General features: G+C 38.4%; 1 protein-coding gene across 1 annotated transcript in view; it reads right to left on the bottom strand.

Annotated features, from left to right (window-relative positions):
• LOC103151907 (uncharacterized) overlaps positions 1 to 26924 on the bottom strand; it is a 115546-nt gene that overhangs the window by 32987 nt on the left and 55635 nt on the right. The window contains exon 2 of the mRNA XM_007572181.2: positions 769 to 873. Within this exon, the coding sequence (XP_007572243.1) occupies positions 769 to 873 (105 nt within the window). The remainder of the gene's footprint in view (positions 1 to 768; positions 874 to 26924) is intronic.

The raw sequence follows: 26924 nt of genomic DNA, 5'->3' as shown, positions 1-26924 counted from the left end.
AGTCTGAATTCATCTGGATGGACTAGCAGGCTAACGGCTAAAATTCTCCCATCCATACAACAAAGAGCTGAAAGTCTGGTAAGAAAACTCGATGCAATATTTGTGCAACAAAAATTGCACAAATATTGCAAACAAGGCGTACAATGGCTTTCTTCTTGCCACTCTTCCATTAGGCCATTCACTTCCTGCTAAAGAGCCCCCTGGTGGTTGAAGAAAAATCCACATATAAGCCGCACTGGGCTGTAAGGCTCATGGTTCAAAGCTTAGGAAAAAAGTAGCAGCTTATAGACCGGAAAATACGGTATGTGAAAAAAAAAAATCTAAATGCTCTCTGGTATTGTTCAGGGGGCTGGACCAAATGTGGAGGCGGGCCGGATCCGGCCCACTGGCCGTAGTTTGGGGACCACTGGTTTATGTGATGCTGTTTGTTCTCCAGAGTTTAAATCACCAATCAGATGAGTTCTTAACAAAACTGGATTAAAACTTATTTAGATGTCAGAGTGTGTATATGCATTAAACCTTTTGGATTTTTATATATATATATAAAAAATTCAATATGAATCTCAATAAAATACATCGTAGTTTGAGGTTGTAATATGACAACATGTGGCGAAACTTCAAAAATGTTTGAGTACTTCTGCGAGGCCCAGCCCTCTGCTGGTGTTCAGAGTTGATTGGTCTCATCCGGAGCTGGTTCAGACCAAATCCACAGCTGCGTGGCAGGATGAAGGAAACCTCTGTGCGCCTCGTTAGAGCCGGCTGACTCACCTGCTTGTGATGGTGGTCGTAGGAGTTAATGTGGTTCTCGTACTGCTGCTGTCTCACGTACTGCTTGTTGCAGAGCTCACAGTAAAACTTGGAGTCTCCTTCATCCTACAGAGCGACAGAGAGGTAGACAGGAAACAAGAAAAATTATTTATTAGATTAATTTGACTTTATTTTTTTGTGTTGAGGACTTTTGTAAATATCTAGAACTTAAGCATGAAGCAGCTCCTCTTCTCTACGGTAGGAAAAGTAACTTAACAATATGCCCCATTATGTCATCATTTGACATTACACCAAAGATTTTCAACATCTTTTTACATTTATTTATTAAACATACATTGGTAAAATATTAGCTGTATGCACATTAAATGTCTCCATGGTAACAAGTCTGAATTCATCTGGATTGACTAGCAGGCTAACGGCTAAAATTCTCCCATCCATACAACAAAGAGCTGAAAGTCTGGTAAGAAAACTCGATGCTAAGTGAATGATTTAAAACCCAGTCTACTAATGAAAGTAGCAGGAAATACTTCCACCCATTGGCTATGATATTGGTTTCTATGGAGACTGAACAGGACATTGCTAACCAAACAGGTTGGGAGATGTGCTGGATGAGCCTGTTGGTTGCATATTGTGCAAATGAAAACATAACATTCAAAAATGAAATAAACAGAAAGGTATTAAGCTATTAATATCATGAAAAAAATTCAACAAAAACTTTTGTTGAATTTTTAATTCTATACAGTGTTGGAAGATATTTGTAAGCCTCTTAACAGATTTTGACTATTTTCATCACAACAACTTTTTTTTTTCTTTCAGCACCAGAAGAGAGAGAAAAATCAACACTGACTGTTTCTTCTGACTTCTCTACATCATGATGCTAAACATTTTGGAAGTCAGTAAATTATATTTTGGGATTTAATGCAACAGTATGTACTTAGTTAAAGAGCTTGATTTATTTAACATGAGCACAGTTAGCCAAGTGAAACTGGCTCTCTGCTGCCAGAACATTTCTGGGTTAAGCCAGATTTTTTTCTGGCTTAACCCAATGACTGGTCAGTAGTTATACTGGTCAGTAGTTATACTGACCAGTCATATTTTAAAAATGGAAACAGACTACAGACATAAAAAAATATGATTGGAAGTCTCTGGACATCCTTTCTATGTAAGAGGTTTTTATTAGATTTTAAAGCTAATTCCAAGCTGATGCAACCTACATTAATATCTGCTTTCAAACAATACCCAGAGCATGGAAGCAGATGGTTTTGGACCAAACAGGAAGATGGAGACGGCGCCACGAGACACAAAGTGAGACTGAACAAACCTGGACCAAATATGACCGGTAAAATAAACTCTGAGAACTACCCTTCACATCTTGTTTGGATAATTATAAATCATGACTCTGTCTTGAAGTTAGTCATGAAATTAAAATGAAAACAAAACAGTGTAGGTGGGATGGTGAGTTACAGTCAGAGGAAGCATATGCAGTAAAATGTGTTTATGGTGATGTGTATTCATCTTACTCAGGCTTTTAATTTGTTACCTGTCATATGGAGTGAGAGAGTGTGTGTGTGTGTGTGTGTGTGTGTTTGTGTTTTCAGGCCTTTCCCATATACGGTGATGGTGTCTCTTAGGCTTCCAGTAGCTAATGGGTTCTTCAATCACAACTACTGACCAGTGAGAAGATGAACAAACACAAAGAGAGACAGATGCCTGCAGTTCCACAGAGGAGTTTACAGGCACTCAGCAAATCAATCAATCAATCAATCAATCAATCCATCCATCCATCCATCCATCCATCATTTAGAATAGATCAGAAATATTCTTTATTGTCCCAAAGTGAGGTTATTGAAACGCACAAGCAGCAAGATAAAGGAAAATGGAAGCACATTCACACAAAGCTAAAATGAAAAATAATAAGAGACAGAACAGTAAAGGGCAAATTTACAACATAAGACAAATGATACTTAAACAGCATAAACACTAAAAGAAATTAGCAACAAAAACGGTTTTTGGTGTTTCAATATTTATTTGCAACAAGTGTTTGTTTCAGAGTGGGATGACTAAGAAACAAAAACATCACTATCTTTCTTTTGTTTGTTTTTTTATATAAATGCATCAGTTTGAATTTATTGTGGATTTTCTCCAGTCCAGCCTCCATACGTACACAACCACAAATTAGCAAGCTTCTGCTATAACATTCAATTGGTAGAACTCATTTAAACTGGTCGGTTTTCTGGAGGAAAAAAGTGGCTTTACAGCATAATCCAGGAAGTTCATGTTGAGCTGTTCCATCCTGTCCTGCTTTATTTATTTCAGAACCAGTTATGATACGTGTTTCACATTATGTGGCTAGAAAACCTGTGGACAAAACGGTTGCTCTGTTTAACGTGACATTTTTTAATGTGCTGTCCTTGATGAAATTCATTTGAATAGAATTGTCCAGCATTTTTCCAAGAGTTGCCGTAGCAAACCTCCAGTCGGAGAAGCTCTTGCTTTCCACCATGCCATTCAGTATGGGACTGTATGAACCGTTACAACATTTCAGAGGTGCACATTGCGGAAACTTTGGTCTGTATAAAGGAGTGTGTTTGCTGAAATGATGTAATTTAGCCGTGGGCTGGGTGCCTCGCAGACCACACAGACGTATTAAGCAATAAATCAAGCTTTAATCCCTCACTATTAATGATCCAACTCCAGACTTAGGTCAGTTTGAATTCATGTGTTATATACTTTAACTCCAAAGGTTTAAACATGGCTGAGATTACTTTCTGTCTTTGTGTATGTCTTTGTCTAGCTCTAGTTAAGCTCTAGTTAAATGGCCATTTTGTAGCACAGTGACGTAACAATGTTAACTTCAGTTGTTACAAAAATGCTATATAAATAATATCTGCTTTAAAAGACATTTGGTTTAATTTATTGCATTGAAATCGGGTCTCTGTCTCTTCAAAGCTGCTCCTTGTAAAACTCCGCTTTCAGGAAGTCATCGCAACATGGCTCCTCTATTAACTCTTTAACATTTTTTACGTTAACGGTTTTACCAGCTTTGCACTGAGGAGTAGTTTTTGTAAAGAACTCAGCAGATGTGCAGTTCCACCATGTGTTTGCTAATTGCTATGGCTAGTCTGAAGGAGCTGAGTGGAGGAGGGCTGCTGTGTGAGGATGAAGCTCTGAAGTTTGGAAACTGTGTCTCGAAGGCGGAGGTAGGTCCATCCAGGCATTTTGCACAGCTAAATGGTTGTCATGGAGATTAAAAAATTTCTCAAACATGCATGAATGAATTAAGGCAACACTCCAGGTATATTTTTGATGAGGGAATAACATTATAACATGATGTAAAGCTCAAAAAAGTTGACTTTACCTAATACTTCCCCTTTAAACAGCAACTAGCCTAAAAGCCTATTCAGTTGCACACAGCCTTCCACATCCACACAGTTATTTCTTAGCAACCGTTTCCATTTTCACTGTCATTGAAGACCCGCTGACCCATCATCTTCATAACCATCATCATGTCAGTAAGACCCTCACAGCCATGAAGAAAACGTCCACTGGCATCAGATCAAAATATGATCATGAAATTATCTGCGTGATCTTTTGCTCTCTATTTGTTTCACAGCCTGAATAGTTAAAGACTAATGTACTATTGAATTAGGAGAAGAGAAATCAGCCTACACACTCCAACATAGAACTAGAGAACAATGCTCAGGCAGAAAATATTAAATCAAACTCAGTTTCACCGATTATATTTTTTCATTCCTGAACTCACTCAAGGTCTTATCTGAATATTTTGACAGTCCTGAAGCTTCTGACGAACACACAGCTGATGGAAGACAGATTCATCTTTAACAGTTAGCAAAAAAATAAATAAAAAAATCAATCTGCGACTTAACCTTCAGTTAACCAGAAGATTTTGTCTCAGAAAAACGAACTTAAAGCCTTCTGGAGAGGAAAAACCTCAGACTAAATAATTATAAAGAACAAATCAAAGCAAAGGGGGGAAGAAACCTGCTCTGTTAAATCTGCCCACCATGTTTCAGTCAGCATTAGCTCCTCAGACTAGTGATTACAGCATCTACCATAATCCCATTAAGCATCAAATTTATGTTGCATTATTCTATTACCAAACGAAACATTACATTTGCAGTATTTAATCAGGGATGGCATTGCTTTGCATTATGTCATTAAAGATGTCGTGGGGTTGCATTAGATGGCTCTCCGTGTCCATTAAACATGGCCAGCTGGGCGGCTTGGAAATTGCCGTTCAGTAATCTCAAAATTAAAACACATTACAGCTCAGAAGCTTTTTCTGCGCAGCCTTCACTGCGAAAACAACAGGACGCGTTCGCTTGTTGCCACGAGGAAATCGCATTTTTTTTCATCCAGTTGAGGAGGAGATTTGAGGAAGGGTTTGTGGAAATTGCCTGACCTATCGTGTGAATGAATTTTTCAAAACCCACAGGAGCGACTCTCTGATGTACAGCTGAGGAGAAAAACTGACCTCCTGAAGCCAGGCAGCTTACCAGCTTTCACTGCAAGGTTGTAAGTGTGCAAAATTACCTCTGAAAGCAGCTTATTGTGTCTCACTCTCCTCCTCTTCAAACGCGTTTACGTGTGAAACCGTAGATACAAACGACGGCGGAACATTCTAAGAATTAGCTCAAATTACAGCCAGATTAGCAGAAAATAAAAGTTGTATTTTAGAGCTGTGAATATTAACGCATTGACACTAATTAATCTGAAAATTTTAACACCTCAATGTTATGTAACGCAGATTAATCTACCTACGATGTTGACCTAAAACCCTCGCTCCGGCGGAGGGATACCAGTTCACAGCAGCTCATTATCGATTTGAGTCACAAACGACGGCAAAAACTGAATGTTTTCTGTGACACGCCCCTTTTTGATATGCAGTTGCCCAAATCAAAAAGGGGCGGAGCAACCAAGAACTAGAAAATAAAATGTCTTATCTAGTGGAGTAGGTTTCCCTGTTGAGTCTACATTACCTGCTTTCTGCTGCTAAAACCCCAAACAGATATTAATTGAATTGGTTGGAGAGCAGCAGAAGGCGGAGCTTGCCCAGAGCACCACTGTAAACCACAACTACGTCTATATTTATACTTCAGGCTTACAAAATTAAGCATAATGATTAATCCCCAGAGTGTGATTATTCTGCTTAAATTGTATAATTGATTGGCAGCACAATTCTTTTGTATTGATGGTCAACAGAACAACATAAATAAAAACCTTTGTTAAAACCCGGGGAGCTTATCGGATTTGAGAACAATTCTTCTGAAACTTTGAGGCCTGTTTTCTCACTAATATTTTTTGCAGAGTGCCAGAATAAAAACGGCCATATCATCTTCATTTTTCTGTTTGTTTAGAAAACATTAGAGTGCACTCTTTCTGAATCTGTAAGTAACTCAAAACCCCTCCTGGGCAGACATGTTCCTGGTCCTCCTGAGACAGATTTCCATGCTGTGTTTGGAGACTTTGAACTTTTCATTGTGTTGTAATCGGCATTTGGACAAACCCAGAGATGGACGATTGAGAAAAAAGTAAAAATTATCTAATCATGAAAAAGGTTTCAAGACTTAAACACAAGTGAAGCAGATTAGTTGAAGCTGGCTGTAATGTATGTTCAACTTTTTCTGGTGTCAATCCTGTCAACCCTGATTTGATTTAATTTTATTAGTGTCTCCTACTAGGAGGAGAACTGCAATGAATGCAGAACTGACCTAGTCAAAGAATTAGAATTATGCAGATTTTTCTGCCACATCTTGTGACACCAAACTAGAAGCTGAGGTTTTCACTTTGACTCTGTAGTCACCCCAAATAAATAACATTAGATAAAGAGAGAGGGGGGGGAGCATCAAATAATCTAAATTTTAGGATGTCTTGCTCAGCTCAATATCTTGAAATGTATTACTTTTGCTGAAACAAAGCTGGCGGCTGTAACTAATTTGATTTTCCGTGTCTTGTAACTGGCTTGATAAGTCTGAAGTGTGAAGTGAAGCCGCTCTGCAGCCTCGCCGAGCGGATCCTGTAAATGACTTTCATACTGACAGATCTCCCTTCCCTCGCCTCCCTCAGGGTTATGTTCTTTCTCCAAGCTTGTACTTTCTTAACACTAATGACAAACTGCAACCACCATGAAGACGGACGCTTTTATCAAGTTGGACAGAGAAAAAAAGATGGAGAAAATGACGCAGACTCTGCGCTGATTGCTCTTTTCTGTGATGGAATCGCTTCTGCTTTACAGCAAAAATGAGGGAAAAGGTCACAGCCTCCTTTTGATTCTTTGTCTGGGAAAGATTAGAAAACCCAATAGTTGCTTATCTTTTTGCTGCATGTTAAGATAATTACATCAGTAAGGCCCTGCGGTGTCCATTTCTCCCACTGTGAATTAGTTTCTACTGCGGTTTTACCACAGAAATGAATAAAAACAGATATTTGACAAAAAAGTCTTACAAAAAGATGACACCAAATAACCAGAGGGGATTACAGGGATCCTACAGGGATTATAATAGTCTCTGAGCCATATTTCAGATAATATAACTTCTGCACCTTAAGTGCCTAATTGCCAATTAGGCTCTTAAACTAAGTGCTCTATTGCAAATTGAACTGATTTGCAACATAAACCAACAGTTGAAAGTGATACTCAGTTCCTACAGACTAGCTCACAACAATTAGCAAACACCTGGTGGAACTGAACATCTGCTGAACTCATTATATGAGTTACATCTCAGAGCAATGCTGGTAAAGACATTGTTAAATGGCTCCTCTGTTAAAGTGTTAACAGAGGAGCTGGGATGACTTCCTGGAGGCAGAGATTCAGAAAGAGTAGGAGTTTTTAAAGAGACAGAGGGCCAAATTCAATGTGTTAAATTAAAAGTAAAATTTTAGGAACTTTTTTATAACAATTAAATGTAACATATATAATGGATTGAGTAATAAAATGACACAATGTGCCTTGAAAATACATAATAACTAGCTGCCCCTTTAAATACATTTAAAAATGTAAGTTGGTCTTAAATACGTTACTTATAGGTCTTGACATATAAGTAATGTATTATTTACTTAATAGTTCTGTTGTGGCAGGACTATTTAATCTCATAGTTTGACGTTTTTTGTTTTTCTAATCATGGGACTTTTCTAAAAGGCAAAAGCTTGAGTCAGACATCTTCTTTACGTTCTGAAACTCGAGGCAGTTCAGGTTACCGCTAGCTAGCTGCTAAAATACTTGTACTAGCCAGCTAGCTAGCTTTTTTTCTTAGCTTCAACGTGATGAGACTAGGAAAACTATTCCTGTTCCTCCTGCTAACGCTGATCTTAGAGCAGCATTTGGTGCAACAAAACTCTGAAGTCGGAGTTTCAGTGGACCTGGTCTTACCAGGTCTTACATTTCAGCTGGTGAGCTCAGTGTATTCAGGTTCAGAAGCCTTGATGTGCCTTGTGAGTTTTCATTGCAATATATTTTCTTGTCATAAATTCTGTCAAGAGCCAAACAATCATGGAAGGATATAAAAAAATGTTTAAATCAAAAGGAAATTAACTGAAATGAAAAGCATATGTATCAAAAAAAGGCGTAATCGAAAAGAAATCAAATTGTTGACCTTCAAAAGCTTACAGACTAAACCAATCATCTCAGATATTATATTATATTATATCATATTTATTATATTTATTATATTTCTGGGAAAATAAGGATTTGATCATGTATTGTGAGGATGTTCAGCCTTCTATTGTGTGCCAAGGCCAAAGCTGAGTCTTGACTCCTTTATTTCCTTCATGATGATCGATGTACCAGCTCTGCTGCTGGAGCAAAAATTGTCTTTTGAACATCTGTTTGGAGTTGGACCGGTGTTCTATCAGATAGCCATACGCTGTCAGGATAGCATACATGCAGGTAGTACCATGCCCACGCATGCGCATTAAGAAGTCCGACCGTCAGCGGAGTTGTCAGTTCAGCATACGCAACAAGTTATGATGAAAATAAGTCATTAAATTGTTTATAATATGATAACTAGATAGATATACATGAGTTGTCGTGGTTTCAAAGTGTATTTAAAGCAGTCTAGCTGCAGCTGCAGTCAACTACAACACACACCTGTGTAAAACTCATTAACCTACTTAACCGCTAAGTCAGGATGCCACACAGCTGTTAATAACAAAGTGTATGTTGATCTACGTCATGATTCAATGTTGCTGATTAAATAAAATCATATGGTAATAACAGCGTATGCATGTCTGAGCTAAGCGTATGACTATCTGACCACATATGCTGATCTGACAGAACAGCGGGACAGAGAGCAGAATGAGCGTTCCTGCAGCTTTAAGGAGGACGCTCATTGATATTTGCAACCGTTTTAATGCTGGGAGTTAACATCCTGTAGTTGGACTCTGGAATATGACTGATTTGATTGTTTATTTGACAGCAGGTTTCATTTTCACTGTGTTTTCTGCAGGCTCCAGAAAACACAGTGGATATGGATATCAGTATCCATATCAATGTTACCCCACTCTGATGTATCTGCAGCAATTTACTCTTTACCACCTATGTATTCATTTATTTTCTTTAGGAAAACAAGAATGCTTTATTTTTTAATACACATCAATATGGATTCATATTGATATTGATTCATATTGATGTGTATGACGTGCCATTTTCTTCCAGTATTTTTACTCAATTACATATTTTGTCAACAACAAAGGAGGTTTCTGAAGAGAAAATGCTTTTCTGCATTTCAAATTTTTCAGTAAGCTCTCAAATGTTTGATGACATTCACTCTCTATTGATAGTTTCACATATCACAGTGGAGCTCTACCCAACTGGAGGGAACCGGGATAATGGAGGTGGTTCTCATTATGTCAGGCTGCCAGGGGTCAAAAGGTCATAAATCTGAAGTAGTTGCAAAAAAATTCTGTCTGTTCAACAACATTTTTTCCATTTCTCCATCCCATAAGCTTTGCACGTAAGTTTCTCTTTCTGCATAAAAACATAATGACCAAAGAAAACTTTATTCTAGTTCTTTCCAACTTGAGTCAATTTCACAATTCTTATGTAGTATTTACAAGACTTACTTTGGATGCTAATTATCTGACCACTTGAACACTCGCAGGCTACGTTCACACAGCAACCCAATGAAACCAAATCCAATTTTTTTTCTCCATGTCGACTTTTTCATGGACGTATGAACAACAAAATTCAGACCTTTTCAACCTCCAAAAAATAATATTTTAGCCATTTCTATATGTGGAACTGAATCAATTACGGATCTGATAGTTTCAAAGCGTCTGCATTTTATCTGACTTCTACATCATTAACCTGAGACATAATTCTGCGCTGGAAGAAGACAGATGCAGTAAATCTGGGGTTGGGCGTTTAGATCCAAAAATATCTATAATATCGATGCTAAGTTGGTATCAGTATTGGATCAATCCCAGCGTGGTAGTATCAATATTTTAGTTTCAGATCTTGTCTTGAAATATTATTTTAGTTTTGTATTGTAGTGTCTCAACTCTACCTCAAAACAGATTTTGTTTTAATTTGCTCTCAAATTATAGTTTTTGCACATTATTTATTTAGGAAAAATGCTGACAAATTACATTAATATGTTAAGTATTTTGCAGACACTTTCTCGAAATTCTATCCTATCTTTTAGCAGAAAAATGTAAAAGGAAAAACTATGAAAACACAAAAGTTTGATGATATGTCAAACTTACATAAAAAGTATCGGTATCAGTATTTGTATCGGTGGTAGAGGAAATGTATTGGATTGATACCAACATATACAGTATGGCATGCCTCTTCAATATGTAAACAATGCCTGAAAATTATAACTATGAAATTATGAAAGACATCTGTGTCGTCGAAGTGCATCACATCACAATCCCGTCACTCTTGGCTCCGACTCCAAACAGGACCTACTGCTGCTGCTACAACATTGTGTCACAGTTGTAAGCTAACTGAAGTAGCTTAAGCCAAACTCAGCAGACATTTTAATGTGGAGAAAAAAAGAATTGAAAATTATAAATGTATATTTATACATGCAGCTGAAACCAGAAGTTTACATACACCAAATAAAAAGACATACACATTTTGTGAAAGGACACCCAAAAGGCATCCAAAAAATAATACAGTTTAAAATATAATTACTTCTGATGCTGTCCATATGTATGGAAACTTTTTAATTTGAAGAAAGTAAAAAAAAAAAAAAAAAGATCTTGCTACGTTTTCTGGCATTTAACAAATAGAAAAAATTGAGTCTAACTGATATAAAACAAGAAACTTTTGGTTGGATTTAACTTCAGACTTTATTTGATGTTTGAAAATTTCTGGTTTTAGCTGTCTGTTAGAACTGATGATTCAGAAGCGCTGTGGGTTATTCCATTAATGATCAAACATTATCTCAAATAGGTACGTGAGAACAGATAACAGTATGCAGGTTGTCATAATATAATACAAATTAAATCTCCACTGACTTCCACATGTCAGATAATAAAGATCCAGTTCTGTTTTACAACATATAAAAATTTGGATGAAAAGATGCACACAAGTACACTTCAATTTTCCGGTTTCGCTGCATTTTTTTTTGTCATCTCTGAGCTAAAATAATGTGGAGTTTATCAGTGATCGCGGCAGATTTCTCCTCCACCGCCCACTGATGTGATCTCGTATCAGGAGAACGACATGAAAATGTTTTTGGCTGCTTGTCAAGGCTTGGCCTCTGGGGAGCGCTGCTCCTGCTCACTCAGCTGCTGGAGTTGTTGCATTTCGTTTAGCCAAAACAACTTCCTGTTTTGTACGTGAGCATGCAGGTTACCGTTGGGATGACTTCACATTTCATGACAGGTTGACAGAATCATGCTGGTACAGTCAGAGTCGGTGTGCTGAAGGAATGCAACAAAGGAAGGCAGAGGCTGTTTGACCTGACAGCAGCAGCTCTGGCTGGGACTAGAAAGGCTGAGAAGCCCCTTGCTGGAGAGATGGATCTGGACTTCACTGGACTCTTCCTGACTTTTATCTGTGTATGTTGTTGGATGTTTGCTGCTGACTGAGGGATTGCATGTCGCACCAGGGGTAACGAGATACTTGAAGGCAAGGCAAAAAAAAGTCTGTGGGAATATAATATCCAAACCTCTCTAAATAAAACTTGATTAGTTTGGTTAGTTTGCACTGTTCTCAATGCAAACAGATTTTATGTGATACACCAACATAAACTGTGGCTTGTGAAGCGAAAGAAAAAACGATTTATCTTTAAAATGTCTGGGCATCCACCTAGAGACAGAATGAAAGGGTTTCTACTCGTTTTGACTGGGACCAAAATGGCAACATTGAGTAACCTGTTCCCCTCCTCACCTGTGGTGGCGCTGCACCAAGAACCACTGAAGGAAGCAACATGAAAACTTCAGAAGAAGACACTAAACATAACTTCTTGATTTTAGTAGTTGTAGGATTTCTCTTGTGCCTTTGCCAAACGACCGTGAGCCATTTCTCCCAATAACAATAGACTCACGAGTTTGTTTTGGTTGTATTTGCCCAGAATGCCTTGCACTATAGTCTACTTCCTGCTTTTGAAGTGGCCTCCGGTCATATATGCATTTGATCCAACAACATAGTCGCTGCTGACTGAGTAGGTTTTGGCGTCTCCAATAAGCCACGATGAGCCCACCTTGCGTTTATGTATTTATTTTTTAAATGATGACATTGAAGTTTGGCTCAGTCAAAACAAATACATTGCTTTTGATCACGACTGAAAAATGATCTAGAATGATGGTTAAGAATGACGGACAACAGAAAAGTTTGCGAACGCCTCTCACCCAGATACCTGTTAGGTTTGTTTGTTTCAGGTAAATAACGTGCGACTGCATCCCAGTGCAGTCACCTCAGGTGTGGGACAGGCTGATCACCTGTGCCACCTTAACAAATAAACAAAACAGAAACATTTTGGACAGTATGAGTCATTTCCACCATTTGTATCCAGACCTGACCTGAGACCACCAGTGTGATCAGACTGCCACGTCTCATATTCACCAAATGTGATATTGTAATAATAGAAAATAGACTCACACTACCTTTTAATGCATAACATTTAATTTTCATCAGTCAGTCTGGGTGTCTGACCTTTTATTTCTTTAAGCACACAGCATGTTGCTAATAGTGCCTTGACATTCACAACCAAAAGCTGCATCATGCTGAATCTCAGACACTAAAAGCATCATTTTCTTAAGTTTCTGTTTAATTTAACCAAAACCTCGGCAGTGTTGTTTATATAACCATGGAGGAAACGGCTAAATGCTCCTGAGATTATTTGGTTGTATTTCATCTTGACGTCATCGTGTCAAAAATAGTGTGAATTTCATAACACAGCGTGAACAGAGTTAATGAATCTCTGGTGGTAAGTCCAACTGGTGTGTTCAGAATCTGTGAAGAGGAGAGTCCCAGTTTATTAAGGATGCTGAGCTGGTTATTAACTGCTCCACAACCAGTACAGATGTGACACACACACAATTAGAATGAAGACATGGTGACAATGTGAGACTCTTTTTGTAAAACTTGCACAGCTGCTAGGAGAGAATTATACTGTTCTTGCACTTTTTATGACAAGTGAAGAGATTTGATGCAGCAGGGTTTTTTTTTTATTCTTTAGTAATTGGAAAGCAAGTTTTAAACAACAGAACAGAAAAGCATGAAAGAGAACAAAGAGTCAGGAACAGATCTAAGCAGATCTGTAGTATTCTTGAGATGGTAAGTAAGACACTGAGTGTGAGTTGAAGCGTTAAGCGATTGTAAAAGTTGTATTGTCATGTATGGAAAGAGGCTCCAGACTAATTAGCGCAGATGGCTTAAGTGCTGACTCGGCACACAAAGGTGGCTGAGACTCAAGGGGAAGACTAGACATCCTGGAGTTGGAGAGTTGTGGGTCTACCTCCACAACTCCAGCTTCTTCCTCTCAAAAGTGTTGATCTGCACATGGGCGAGGCACCTTACACAAAGTCCCTGTGGATTTACATATTTGTCAGTATGGCTGGTTGAATCATACTGAAACATAAAGGACTTTGAGTGTTGAGACTAGAAAAGTGCTACATAAAAATTCAGTCATCAACCTTTACATTCAAAAAGCACCAGTAAAAAATGGTGTGGGTGTGAAGTGGCAGCTTAATTATCAGGACTCACATTTTACAAAACCACTGCTCACAAAACATGCTAACAATATATTACATCTATTATGTAAAAAGGTAAGATAAGTCCTAGTAAGTTCGTTAAATGAAAAGGAAAAGGTTTTCATTACTGCCAATGTAGTCAATTGAAAAACTGAGCACAGTGACTCCGACTATTCACAGGGTCAACGACCACAAAGAGCTAAACTCCACAAATACTTGAGAGCCCCTCTAAAACTTATAACTGCCATTAATAATAGTTCAGACACTAAATATGCCAAGTATACTTCAACATTCATTAATATGCACTGCTGAGACCAACTTATTACTACCACAGAAACTAACATCTACAGTCTTCCTTATTTCTGCTCTTACTTCTACATATGTACAAGAACGTATGTACTTGCAAGAGCCAAATGGTGCAGTAGCAAGCAATTGGTATGAAACACTCATTTTTTTTGCACAAGTGAGATTCTTATATGAAAGGCATATCTAACATCTTGGTTACTGTTTGGAACACATTATGATTTGTGGGAAATTAAAATAATTCTATGAATTGGATCACCTTGCTAAGATAAACCTGTCTAAGGCATAATACCAAACTGCCAAATCTCCTGCTGTTGTTGATCACATTTGCAGATGATCTTGTAGTTTCAGTGTTTTTCATTAGCGGCACTGTCCAGTGATCTCTACGGCAGCTGCAAGAATTTATTCAGAGTTTTTTATCACTATATCATGGAAAGTTCCTTTTAACTATTATGGTAGGCCAAACATGTGGGAAACAAACGAACAAACAAACAAACAAACAAACAAACATTACTGAACACAAGATTGACTGAGAGGATTTAAAAGATATTAGAAATGACTGAAGTGAGTAGTTTGTGTTTATCTCCTGTCCATTTTCCTCTAAGAGCAGCAAACACTCTAAACTTATTTTCAGCCTCACAAGCATTTTCCATTTGTCTTCAATATTTCCAGGCTAAAACACATTTAACTAACAGTCTTTACTTTCTTCTTTACAGAAGAGATAGCAGCAATACATTTGACGACAAACACCCTACTTTGGTTAGACCATCATCACCTCACCTGCCTTTAGCAGCAGGCCCGTCCACAGGCCAGGCCTGGAACAGCCACCTCTACTTTTATGACACGGTAACAGGATGGGGCGTAGAGCGATACATTAGCACGCCTCATTCCTCCCAGCAGCTATCAGACTCTGTAACCAGCCCTGCTCCCTCAGGCTACATAAAACAGAAACAATATCAATACTATCAACATAAAACCAAGTCTTTAAACTGCTCGGATCAGACTCAGCAATATTACCTCCGTCGATATGCAATCACCATTTACAGTCCAATTATTTTTTTCTATCCAATCAGTTCCAACCTGTTTATGTTTCCATGCTCTGGACAGGTTTTGGTACCTTCGAGGTGATATACTTTACACTGTTTTTTTTTTTTTGTTGTTTTGTTTTTTTCATATTTTTAAACATCTGTCTTATATATCTGGCTTTGTAGCTTTTTGTATGAATTTGACTGAAGCCCATAGTTGTAATATAATATTTCAATTTCAAACTAAAAACATAAACTAATTTTTGGCTTTTTTTGTGTTTTTTCTACTCAAATATTGAGATTTAATTGTTTTATATCTAATATTAAAACAGGTTTTATGAAAACATATTTTCACCTCCAAAGAACTCGTACAAACCCATCTACAAAGTTTAACTTTTATTTTATGTTTTCATATGCCCGTGTCTTCCAGCATTAAAGTAAAAAACCATATTCTTTATTTTTGCTATTTAAAAAAATTCCCTATTATTTCTAATGAAAGCTTATTATATCCCATCCTGTGATGCTCAGGGTAGCAAGGAGGAGAAGAGGTGAACAGTTTCAGTTGGAGAAACCCAGACTCCTCACTGCCCCGCTCCTTTCAGCTCAGTAGTTGAAATCTTGTTTCCTTTTGGCTTTCTGAATATTGGCCACTGCAGAGCAACTCCAACAAGCTGCACACGGCTCTGTGAAGTCACTTTGCTCAGCAATGCAAGAAACCACAAGAAATAAATGGGCTTCAGGATAGAACTGCTGCTGGTGCTTTGGATCATAACAGATTTTTTTCTGATGCATTTGCATCTGGTTTCCTAACCTACAATTACATTTTATAGTAAAAACTGAGATTATAAAATGTAGTTTCAATGTGAAAGCAATGAAATGGAATAATAAAGTTTATTTCTAGCAGTTGTTTTGAATAATTAGGACAGAAAAATAGCATCAGTTACACTATATTGCCAAAAGTATCTGCTCACCTGCCTTGACTCACATAAGAGCTGAAGTGACATCCCATTCCTATCCTAGGGTTCAGTATGACGTTGAAGCTAGAACAGCTTCAACTCTTCTGTGAAGGCTGTCCACAAGGTTCAGGAGTGTTTATGTGGGTTTTTGACCATTCTTCCAGAATTGCATTTTTGAGGTCACATACTAACGTTTAACGAGAAGGCCTGGCTCTCAGTCTCTGCTCTAATTCATCCCAAAGGTGTTCTGTCAGGTCAGGACTCTGTGCAGGCCAGTCAAGTTCATCAACACCAGACTCTGCCATGTGTGTTTTTATGGACCTTACTTTGTGCTCTGGTGCATGGTGTTGGAAGAGGAACGTACCAGCTCCAAACTGTTCCCACAAAGTTGGGAACATGGAATTGTCCAAAATGTCTTGGTTTGGTGAAGCATTCAGAGTTCCTTTCACTGGAACTAAGGGGCCAAGCCCAGCTCCTGAATAACAAGCCCTCACCATATTCCACTCTTCACCAAACTTTACACTTGACACAATGCAGTCAGACAAGTACTGTTGTCCTGGCAACCGCCAAATCCATCAGATTGCCAGATTGAGAAGGCGCCTCCACTGCTCTAGTGTCCATGCTTCACACCACTGCATCCGACCCTTTGCACTGCACTTGGTGATGCATGGCTTGGATACAGCTGCTCCACCATGGAGACCCGTTCCATGAAGCTCTACGCACTGTAGACTGACAGTAGACTGTGGAATATTTCATGACTGGATTTGTTGCATAGGTGGCATCCTATCAGTTCCACGCTGGAATTCACTGAGCTCCTCAGAGCCAGCCATTCTTTTTTATAAAAACAGTCTGCATGAACTAAGTGCTTCATTTTATACACCTGTGGCCATGGAAGTGATTGGAATACCCAATTCTGATGATTTGGCTGGGTGAGCAAGCAAATCCTGACATGATTTCCTGACATGCTAAGTTACAAGAGAGTAACTTATTTAGAAACAGTTGTTAAAAATGTCTAATAAATAGCAAGCTACTGTTATGTTGCATTCAAGCTGGCTTGGATGTGAGAGTTACACACACCTGAGCTGAGTGTGTTCCAGTTGAAAGCCACTGGGATTTCCCATCTGTTAGGATGCTAACTACTATTCACAATGCAATGTGATAACAATGTATTTATCTGTATTGGATGTGTTCAAACAAACGCCAGACTGAACAACACAGTGTGTCCCACAGGCATATAGAGACATTAACAATCAGTAGTGCAAATATTCATCCCTACAGTTTTCTTTATGATTACACACATTATGGACTCAGTGACTTTCAAGTCAGAAATCCAACTTCTGGATTCTGTCATGATCCTTGTTTCTGTGTGTTTATGAGTTATTTCTGTGTGTATTGTTATCCTGTTCCCTGAGTCTCTGTCTCTGCGTCTTCCCTGTTGATTGTTCCCAGGTGTGTCTCGTTCCCTTGATTACCCCATGTGTATTTAAGTCCACCTGTTGTCTTTGTCTCTCATCCGGTCCTGTCTAAAGTCTGTTTTCCTGTGCCGTCGTGTGTACATCCCTATCTTCCCCGTTGCCCCCTGTGAAACCTGTTCTTTTGGATATTCATCATTTTCACCTTCATCCTGGGTCTGCCTGCGTACTCTCATCACACCTAAACCAAATTATGACAGATTCGTCCTTGTTGTATTTCTGACTGAGGACTCATAAAATTCAACTTTCAAGTACAAACACAACTCAGGGAGTATTTGTGCTTTTGAGCTTTCACATATTTAATTTCCAATAGTTGTAAAATGATTCAATTTATTCTGTGGTTGATTCTTTAGAGGATAGATCTGTTCTGAAAACACCTTAAAAACCTCAGCACATTCAATGCCAGCTCATTTTTTCCATTTCCTCTGTTCTTTGAGTCAATTTATTGCTATTTTCATGAGGTAAATATTTGTTTTCCTCTTTACAAATTGTTTTAACAATGTAGAACACCTGCTGAATTGTCAACATCTTGTTAAACTTAGCCTGAAAGCTTCTATTCTTAAACTTCACAGAATTTTCATAACACTTTTCTGTAATTTTTATTTTTTCTCTGTTTTCTTGTTCATTCAGTTGTTTTGTGGTGGACAGAAGAAACTAAACTAATAATCAAAACGCTGTGTTCTGTTTAGATTGTTGGCTGAGTTCTGCCAGGAACCGCGTCGTTGCTACATCAACAGATATCTGGTATTTTCTGCAGGAGCCACAAATGGAACGATAATCTGGTTGTTAAGTTGTACAATTTCCTAAACAATAAAAGTGCTAATGGAATAGAAGATGCTTGATTTAACATGCGGTAAAACAACTGCAAATAATCCTGTGCTCTAATGACTCTGCAAAGTCATTAGAGCACAAATATAAATTCATTTGACCTAAATGGCCAAACCTTTGACCTGTAATTATTGCCATTATGAAGATAGATGAGACGCTCAGTTGTTCCTTTAATGATCATTTTCTTCTCTAAAAATAAAAGTAGACGTGTCTGAACAGGATAGTCAGACAGTTGCGGCTCCAGGCCTTCTCCCTGGGCTCCTCTGTTGTCTGTGTGTTTGTTTCCAGGTGACCGCTGCTGATTGGAACTGGAGCCAGATGGCCACAGCCTCCATTAGAGCCCATAACATCCACTTCTTTCTCAGACTTCCTCCTGCTTCTCCCCAAGGCAACATCATGTTTGAAGTTTTAGTTGTCCTTCAGGTTGTGAGTTGGGTTAATATTCCAGGATGTAATTCAACAGGAGTTTTACTTATGTTGAGGGTTTTTGCAAGAGGACACCTGAATTTAGTTAGTCTTTTCCATAGACGTGAACTGAAATATTGATTTTCAAATCTGAGTCAGAAATTCAAAAATCCTTTTCCAATCAGTAAAGCATTATGAGGTTGCATTGACCGCAAAACCGTTGAGTGGAACTTGTACCCGAGGGACGGAGACTTAACGTCAGCTTCTTTCAATATCAGAGGTGCTTAATGGTGTTTTCACATCTGATAGTCTGATAGATTCGCTTTGATTTGGGACCAAAATTGTAACATATGTTAGATTTTCAGCTGGTGAAGTTCACTTTCACTCTACACTGAGTCAAACCAACCAAGCCCTTTGATATGCCTTTGTGACATCCCCTCTATAAACAGCTAATCAGTCTCACAGCAACAGGATTTGAAAATAATTTTGATTAATTCATTCTAAATCTTGGGATGGGAAATCAGCCACAACATTTTAATGAGTACCTTTTAGTATTTTTCCCTTGAATGATAAATACTCTAACAGAATCCTGGGCTCCACTCCAGAGCATGTAATAAAATCTTTTATCACTCTTAGCCGTCTCTGTTTTAAGGTGACACCTCTTCCTGCTGGCAAACGTTTTTCCCTTTAAGAAACAAACTGCTTCCTCACTCCTTGATGTAACGTCTAACCAGGAAGTGAAACAAAACAAACAAACAAAAACAATGCCCATCAGGTGAATTAGGTCTTGGGAAAGATTTTTAGTCCAACATCTATGGTATTTGTGGAATCTGCACCTTGTTTGGATACTGGCAGAAAAGCCCAGAGTACTTTCAAGTAGAGACTCCATGTGCTTACATCAAAGAGGGGATTAGCAATTTGTTATGCTTGCTGAAAACCGTCCGTTGATAATTTCAGGAATGCACTTTTTCTGGGGGAAATTTGTATACTTCAATGTATTTCACTTCCCAAAGAATAGTGGAAAGCCCCCAGCCTCGCCATGTGGGCTTAAGCTAGTCTTCCTTTTGGGATTCATGATCTCAGAAGTGGTGGTGTTCAATTTTATGGTTGGAGAAGTTGTCCTGAGGACACGGCCACGAATCTGGTATGAAGCTGTGAGCTGGCTGGTTGCCTTGCCATGGTCACTGGGTTAGGTAGGTCTTCCTCTTTAGTTTTCTTAACCATATTTGCACAGAGGTCAGCTTTGTTAGTCATGATTCTATTAAATTACAATTGGGTTGTTTCTGAAGCAAACACGATGGAGAATTGTTGAGAAAAAGTTGTTTTGATAATCTCTCAATTCAATATTTTTATGTTTCCTGTTTTTCGGGCAAGCAAAGTTTTCAAAGAAACCACTGCATTAAAGTTCTTACCACTAAGAGGTTCACGTTTGAAAAATGTTTAGAAATTCCTAAGTTATATATATAAAAAAATTAAACAACAAAGTGAGGTTAGGGCAAAAAGTATAAATCCTGTCCTGACCAAATTGAACACTGAGAATTTCACACCCTTTATCCCGATACCCAGGATCTACAGGGAACATCAACACTGGATTCAAAAAAATATTATTTCCAAAATGTGAGAGGATCTGATCTTCCAACAATCGAACTTCATTTCCTCTCATTTAGACACACATAACATATATTTTGAACCACAACATACCAAGACAAGGAACAGTGTGACAGCAGCTTAAATGTCAAACCCATATCTCCTTAAACAGGATCGTGTGTCACCATAAAAGTAAACCCCACTTCCCTGGAGGAAAAGCTTCTTCAGTGAGAGAAACTAAGGCTAAAAGTATGTTTGAAAGTATGTGCAATGTTTGTGAGTAAACTCTGTTTAAACCAGCAAACTTCATGTTTCCAGGGTAACAGTTTGTCATAAGTGCCAGGCGTAAGATGGATGGGTAACCTGGGTGACTACAGTCACATTCAACACTAATGTTTCTGAGTCATGCTCCAGCTTTCAGAACTACAGTCTTGTTTTCACTTTTTTAACAGTTTTTGCATCTGAAGATTCCTGAAAAATGTTTTTAAAAAAAACAAGTAAAATATGACAACAATAACATGCTGCTCGTATTTCAGGTGTCATGATCCCCATGTAACTGCAGTAGAAGTCAAGTTTCTGCTTTGTGAATGCCTTTCCTTCTGTTCTTGTAATCTTTCCACAGAGACAGAATGTGATATTTATGAAGGAATGAAACAACAGAAACTGTATGAAAAATTGCATATTACACTAGAAAATGTCACTTATAGATGTTCTGTTTGGAATGTGGTTCTCTCCCATTTTGTAAACTCCATATTTTCTGTTGCATTGCTTCTGCTGTCTTTTTTATTCCTGGTTAAAATAAATAAACTTTTTCACAATTGCTGTTAAGTTTCATATTTTAATACATTTTGCTCCCATAATAAAATACTAAGCAATATTTAATGTCAAAATAAAAGACAGTCACAAAAAAATAATGTTTTTATCCACAGTGACACTTTCAGCTTTAACCCTTCTCCCTTAAGGTCCAAGGTGTTGTGCATTCACAAACATTGGTTGTAAGACACACAAACATTGGTTGTCCATCCATCCATTTTCTACACCCTTGACCCTTAGTGGGGTCGGGAGGGTTGCTTGTGTCTACCTCCAGCGAACGTTCACGTTCTGGGTCACCCTGGACAGGTCGGCAGTCTGTCGCCAGGCAACACAGAGACAGACAAGACAAACAACCATGCACACACACACTCACACCTAGGGACAATTTGGAGAGGCCAATTAACCTGACAGTCATGTTTTTGGACTGTGGGAGGAAGCTGGAGTACCTGGAGAGAACCCACCATTCACAGGGAGAACATGCAAACTCCATGCAGAAAGATCCCAGACTGGGAATTGAACCCAGAACCTTCTTGCTGCAAGGCAACAGCTCTACCAACTGCACCACTGTGCAGCCCACGTTGAATGTATTGAGTGGATATCTGAACCACTGTTGCTGTTCTATCATCTCAAACTGGTTTTCCTCATCCTCCTTTGACATCAACTCAACATTTTCATCCAAAGAACTGCTTCTCTTTTCAAAGTTTTCAAAGTTTCTCATTTTTTGGAGCATTCTCTGAGATGTTGGGTGAAAATCCCAGACTGATGCTTGGCTTGAACTTCAGCAAATCATCTTCACAACATATAGATGCCTAAACGTATTAAGGTGGCTATGAAATTGGTGCCTTATTATTGTTATTAAAAGCAACTAAACATAAGTACCTTATTGAAAGTGGCTGGTAAACGTATCAGGTACAAACAATGCTTTTAATTGATGCATTTTTCAGCATGTCAGTACGTTTCATCTTCAGTGAAATTGACTGAATTTATGTAGCATCTTTCCAGACGTACTGGACACTCAAAGCACTTTACACAACACATTCATATCACTGCACTCAGATCAGCACCAAGCCTTCAAATGCAAGACAACAACTTACCACTGGGCCAGTGGTAAGTTGAAAAAAAAAAAGTTATTTTTCCATAGCTGATAGAAAACTATCAACTTATCATGTCAATTTTGATTAATTACATTACACAGATTTTAACACCTTAAAAATTTTAACACACTTAATTGCATTTTATTTGTCTTGAGCCAGAACCTTTAATTTCACATGTTTCTGGTAGACTTTTAAATCTGACGCACAAACGACTTTTGGAAGCAGCAGTGATGGACGACGAGGTGGCTCCTCTCAGCCCACCAGGATTAACTTCAGCTTCTAAAATTATCTGACGGGATGCTGGAAAAGACTACTGCTGTGTTCAAGTTGTGCTAAAAGGAGTTAGCCTATCAGCAAAGCTAACAAGCGTCCACAGTTCATATTACTAGAGAAGTTCCATGAATGATCAGGAGCAGAATAACACATCGCTCCAGTCTGATGGCTCAATAACCTAAATAACAAATTAAAAACAATAAATATTTTTGTTGTTGAGATCATATGACTATCTATTCAGTAATAACTTGGCAGTAAGAAGCATTTTTGAATGCAATGTTGCTTTTTTATCTGTAGTTTTCAATGCAAATGAGATTAATTGTGACTGATTAATTACAGAGCCGCAATTTACTCAATTAAAAGTTTGTATGGAATCCCACCAATAGTGAGAATATAAAAAACAATTTCAATGCTTTTTTATGTCGATAAATGGTTTTTGAATATAATGTGACTATTTTGATTAATTAATTATAGACGCTGCAATTAACTTGATTAAAGTACTAAACAGTCCCACCACTACTGTTTAGTTGCTTCATGGCCTGTAGTGCATCATGTGTGATGTGATGTACAAGCAAACAGCATGAACTAAAGAAAAGTCAAATCAATCATTGCACATTTGCATTTCTGTTTCTCTTTGTTACCAAGGTTTTCTTTGGTTCTTATCTCTTTATTAGTGTTTAAAGTAAAGTGTAAATTCTTAAATATATTTCTGAAAATATTAAAAAGACCTTGTGCAAGAGCCGATGCCCAAACAGAAGAACAACTGAGTCCTTGGTAGTTAATGATTAATAAACAGCATAAGTCTTGAAGAGTTTTAGTCAGGGCTCATTATATCATCTGAACACGGAAAACAGAGAAATGACTCCGTAGCCGCTCCTTTCAGACATCTCTAATGAGAAAAAGTTTTCAAAAAATAAATGAGCAAATGCTCAATGAGCTTTTCCAGCCACAATCTCAACCAAATGACGTTCTTCCCTGGGAACTCGGAATGTTATGAGAAAACCACCGGAGCCTTACGGAAAATCTCTCAGAAACCCCAGAACCAGTCGAGTCTGCTGATTTTTATTTTTTTTTTTTTTTTTTGGGGGGGGGGGGGATTACGCTTATAAAAGTCATCTAAAAAGGTGTGAGGCAAATTCGGCCTTGAGCCTGAAGTCAGTCATCCTGCTGATGTCTGGCTCAGACCCTCCTGAAACCTGGCCTGTTCCTCGGCGGGTCGACTGTTCGGTGGAACATTTCAGCAGTCAGTTTGATTTCCTGCATTTTCTCAGATCATAGACGGGATCGGACGGAGGTGGGCCACTTTCCACAGCGCCGACCTCACACACTTCAAAGCCAAAGGCAAAATGAGACCAAAACACGCCTGTGTATGGCCTCCTCCGCCGTCTTCCGCCCACACGCACATGTAACACACGCCTCACACACACTTTGCGTACAGGAGCTCTTCTGTGTCTTGATGGCGAATATTTCACGGCTCATTTGTCTGAGTGTCTGAACAACAGAAAACGGGAGAGACGGAGAGATAAAAACTAATGATAGAGACACGAAGAGAGGGGATGAATAATAGAAAGAAAAGACAAGAGAGAGGAAGAGCCAATAATAAAAAAGAGAAGATGAGACGGTGGAGGAAAAATGGGGTGTTGGAGTAATGATGCAGGAATAACAGCCTCCTCCTTGTCTCCGTGTCTCCTCTTTGTTTCCGTGTCTCCTCCTTGTCTCCGTGTCTCCTCCTTGTCTCCGTGTCTCCTCCTTGTCTCCGTGTCTCCTCCTTGTCTCCGTGTCTCCTCCTTGTCTCAGTCTCCTTCTGTCTCTTCAGTCTCAGTCCGTCTCTGCCGGCCGCTCGTCTTTCAACTCATTTCATCATCAGCCATGAAGCAGAGACATGGACGAGTCAAAACTCACTCAGAGACGTTTTTCTTTTTTTCTTTTTTTTTTTGTTGCTTGAACCAAACAGGGCAGAGGACATCTGTGGTTCACATCAATGGGTCTGTGATGGAGAACTCCTGCTGCATGGAATCACCAAGAGGATCACAAAACTGCAGCACCGTGAAAAGTACGAGAAGATGCTGGTATTATATTGTATTTGTTATTATCATTATCATTATTATGTGATGAAGTTGTGATTCCTTGTGATAACCACCTGAGTTCTTTGCCTCAGATTTTAACAGCTCACAATAGAACAGAAACAAACTTTTGCATAAGAACCACCTTCATGCTGTTGCTCCAGCAGCAGTGTCTGGTTTTCAAGATCAGATTCTAGATATTAACCATTCCAGTTTTTGCGTTTCCATAAATAGAGTAAAGATTTCATAAATTACAAACTAAAGAAATTGTAATAAGTGTGAAACCTCAGCAGTCCGTCTGCTCAAATCCCACCCTGGCCTGTCCCTTCACTGCCCCGTCCAGTGGATTCCTCCAGTCTAGTTTCCTCCTGGCCAATCAGCAAACAGAAGGAGAAGTTGTGAATGATAATGCTGATATTCTGTGATGTTTTATAATTGTAGTTTGCTTGTAGTTTCAGCAAATTTTTCAAATTTGTTCAGTCCGTGTTAATCGCTCTTCCAAATATTGAGTTAACATTAATAAGTACCTCATTGGCTCAGCGGAGGACGGCTGTTTACAGTGCAGCAAGTTTTTGGAAGGCCAAACGTTGGTGATTGGTTAAAATCTAAAACTTCAACAGAGGTTCAGTTATCGAACCAAGTGGCTGGTTTTTACTAGGATACTCAAATACAAAGTTTTAATAAAACTCAAACTTTGCTTAAAATCCTGTCTGCTTAGAGTAGAATTATATTACAGTAATTTACACTTTGAACTACAGATGATCTAATGCAGTCCAAACTCATAAAAAAGGTAATTATGCCTTAAGTTTAGTGTTGCTACAAGCCTTTGCTTCTGAGGAGCTAACACTAGTGCTAGCAGAGCACTGAGCCTAAAACATTCATATCTTTTTTCTAGCTATTTTCCAAAATGCTGCCACAGAAACAAGTGATGAAGGACTGTTATTGGTTCAACCAATCAGCAGTCTTTTCTAGTTGACTCTGTCAACACAACTGAGCAATTTGACAACTACTTTCATTCTCACCAGAAGAGATTCAGCTGATGCTGCACCTATAGGGTTGCCACCTTTCAGAAATCAAAATAAGGGACGCCCACCACGGGGTGTGTCACCCGACTCTCATGGGTTTGGATGTCCGCTGCAGTGTTAGACAATATTTTATGGCAGTGTTTTTTGTTTTTTAAAAAGTGATCCATAGATCAACCGTTCATACATAGAGGTTGGTTAGACTACCCCAAACCTGTACTCCAATCAGAGTAGTATACTTTAAATATGTTTAATTAAACAAGTGTAAAAAGTATTTGGTAAACCACTGAGTAACTAATCATAACACCTGATTTAATATTCAACGTGTCCTCAGACAACTAAAAGTATAAAAGTTTTGTGAACATTCTGATATTTTACAGAATAATATTAATATTACCAAAATATTTATATAAATAAGGAGTTAGGTTGGGAGGCTGGTTCTGGACCAGATTTACCACAGGGGCCAGGATAGTCAGTGTTTTTCCATGGGAACACTTGAAAAAGAATGAAACAAAATTTAAAAAAAAGAGCAACATTTCATCATTTGATATAATAAGTGAGCCAAAGAGCCACTTCAGAGATCCAGGTTGCAGATCCCTGGCAGATGGAAAGTCTGATCCTATACAGCAGCTAAAAGTGCAGCAATATAATTTTTAATTCGTTGTCAAAGTAAAATTGTGAAGGTTAAAAAAAAGTGATCCATCACTGAATATTAACATAAGGCATTTATTTAGTATATCTTCTTCGGTACCCCCCCACCTAGAACCGCCCATGGCTGCAGGTCTGTGTCTGGTGCATTAATAATAATGATAATAATAATCAGGGCCGTGCAGAGACCTGTGGAGGGGCAGGGGCACATTGAACAAGATCTTATAACACCATACAACAACATAGCAACAACCCATATTAATCTAGAATTTAATTGGATCCTACTTTATCATTGCCATCATGCGGGGACAATGAAAAGCAAATGTAGTCTATTTTCCCCAACAGGTTTAATGTTTCTGTTTCAGCTGCTGACAGGGCTGAGCTGATCTGAGACTGAAGCTGTTAAAACAGACCAGAGGAGAGAAGGTTGCTAGTCATGAAGTTATGAAATAAGCAGATTTGCTGCCACTTTACTAATTAAGCCCTAATAATATCTGACTGTTTAA

This window comes from Poecilia formosa, unplaced genomic scaffold, assembly GCF_000485575.1.
Source record: "Poecilia formosa unplaced genomic scaffold, Poecilia_formosa-5.1.2 Scaffold296, whole genome shotgun sequence".
NCBI lineage: Eukaryota > Metazoa > Chordata > Actinopteri > Cyprinodontiformes > Poeciliidae > Poecilia > Poecilia formosa.
Note: the sequence above shows the minus strand (reverse complement) of the source record. Positions and strands in the feature narration are given on the sequence as shown.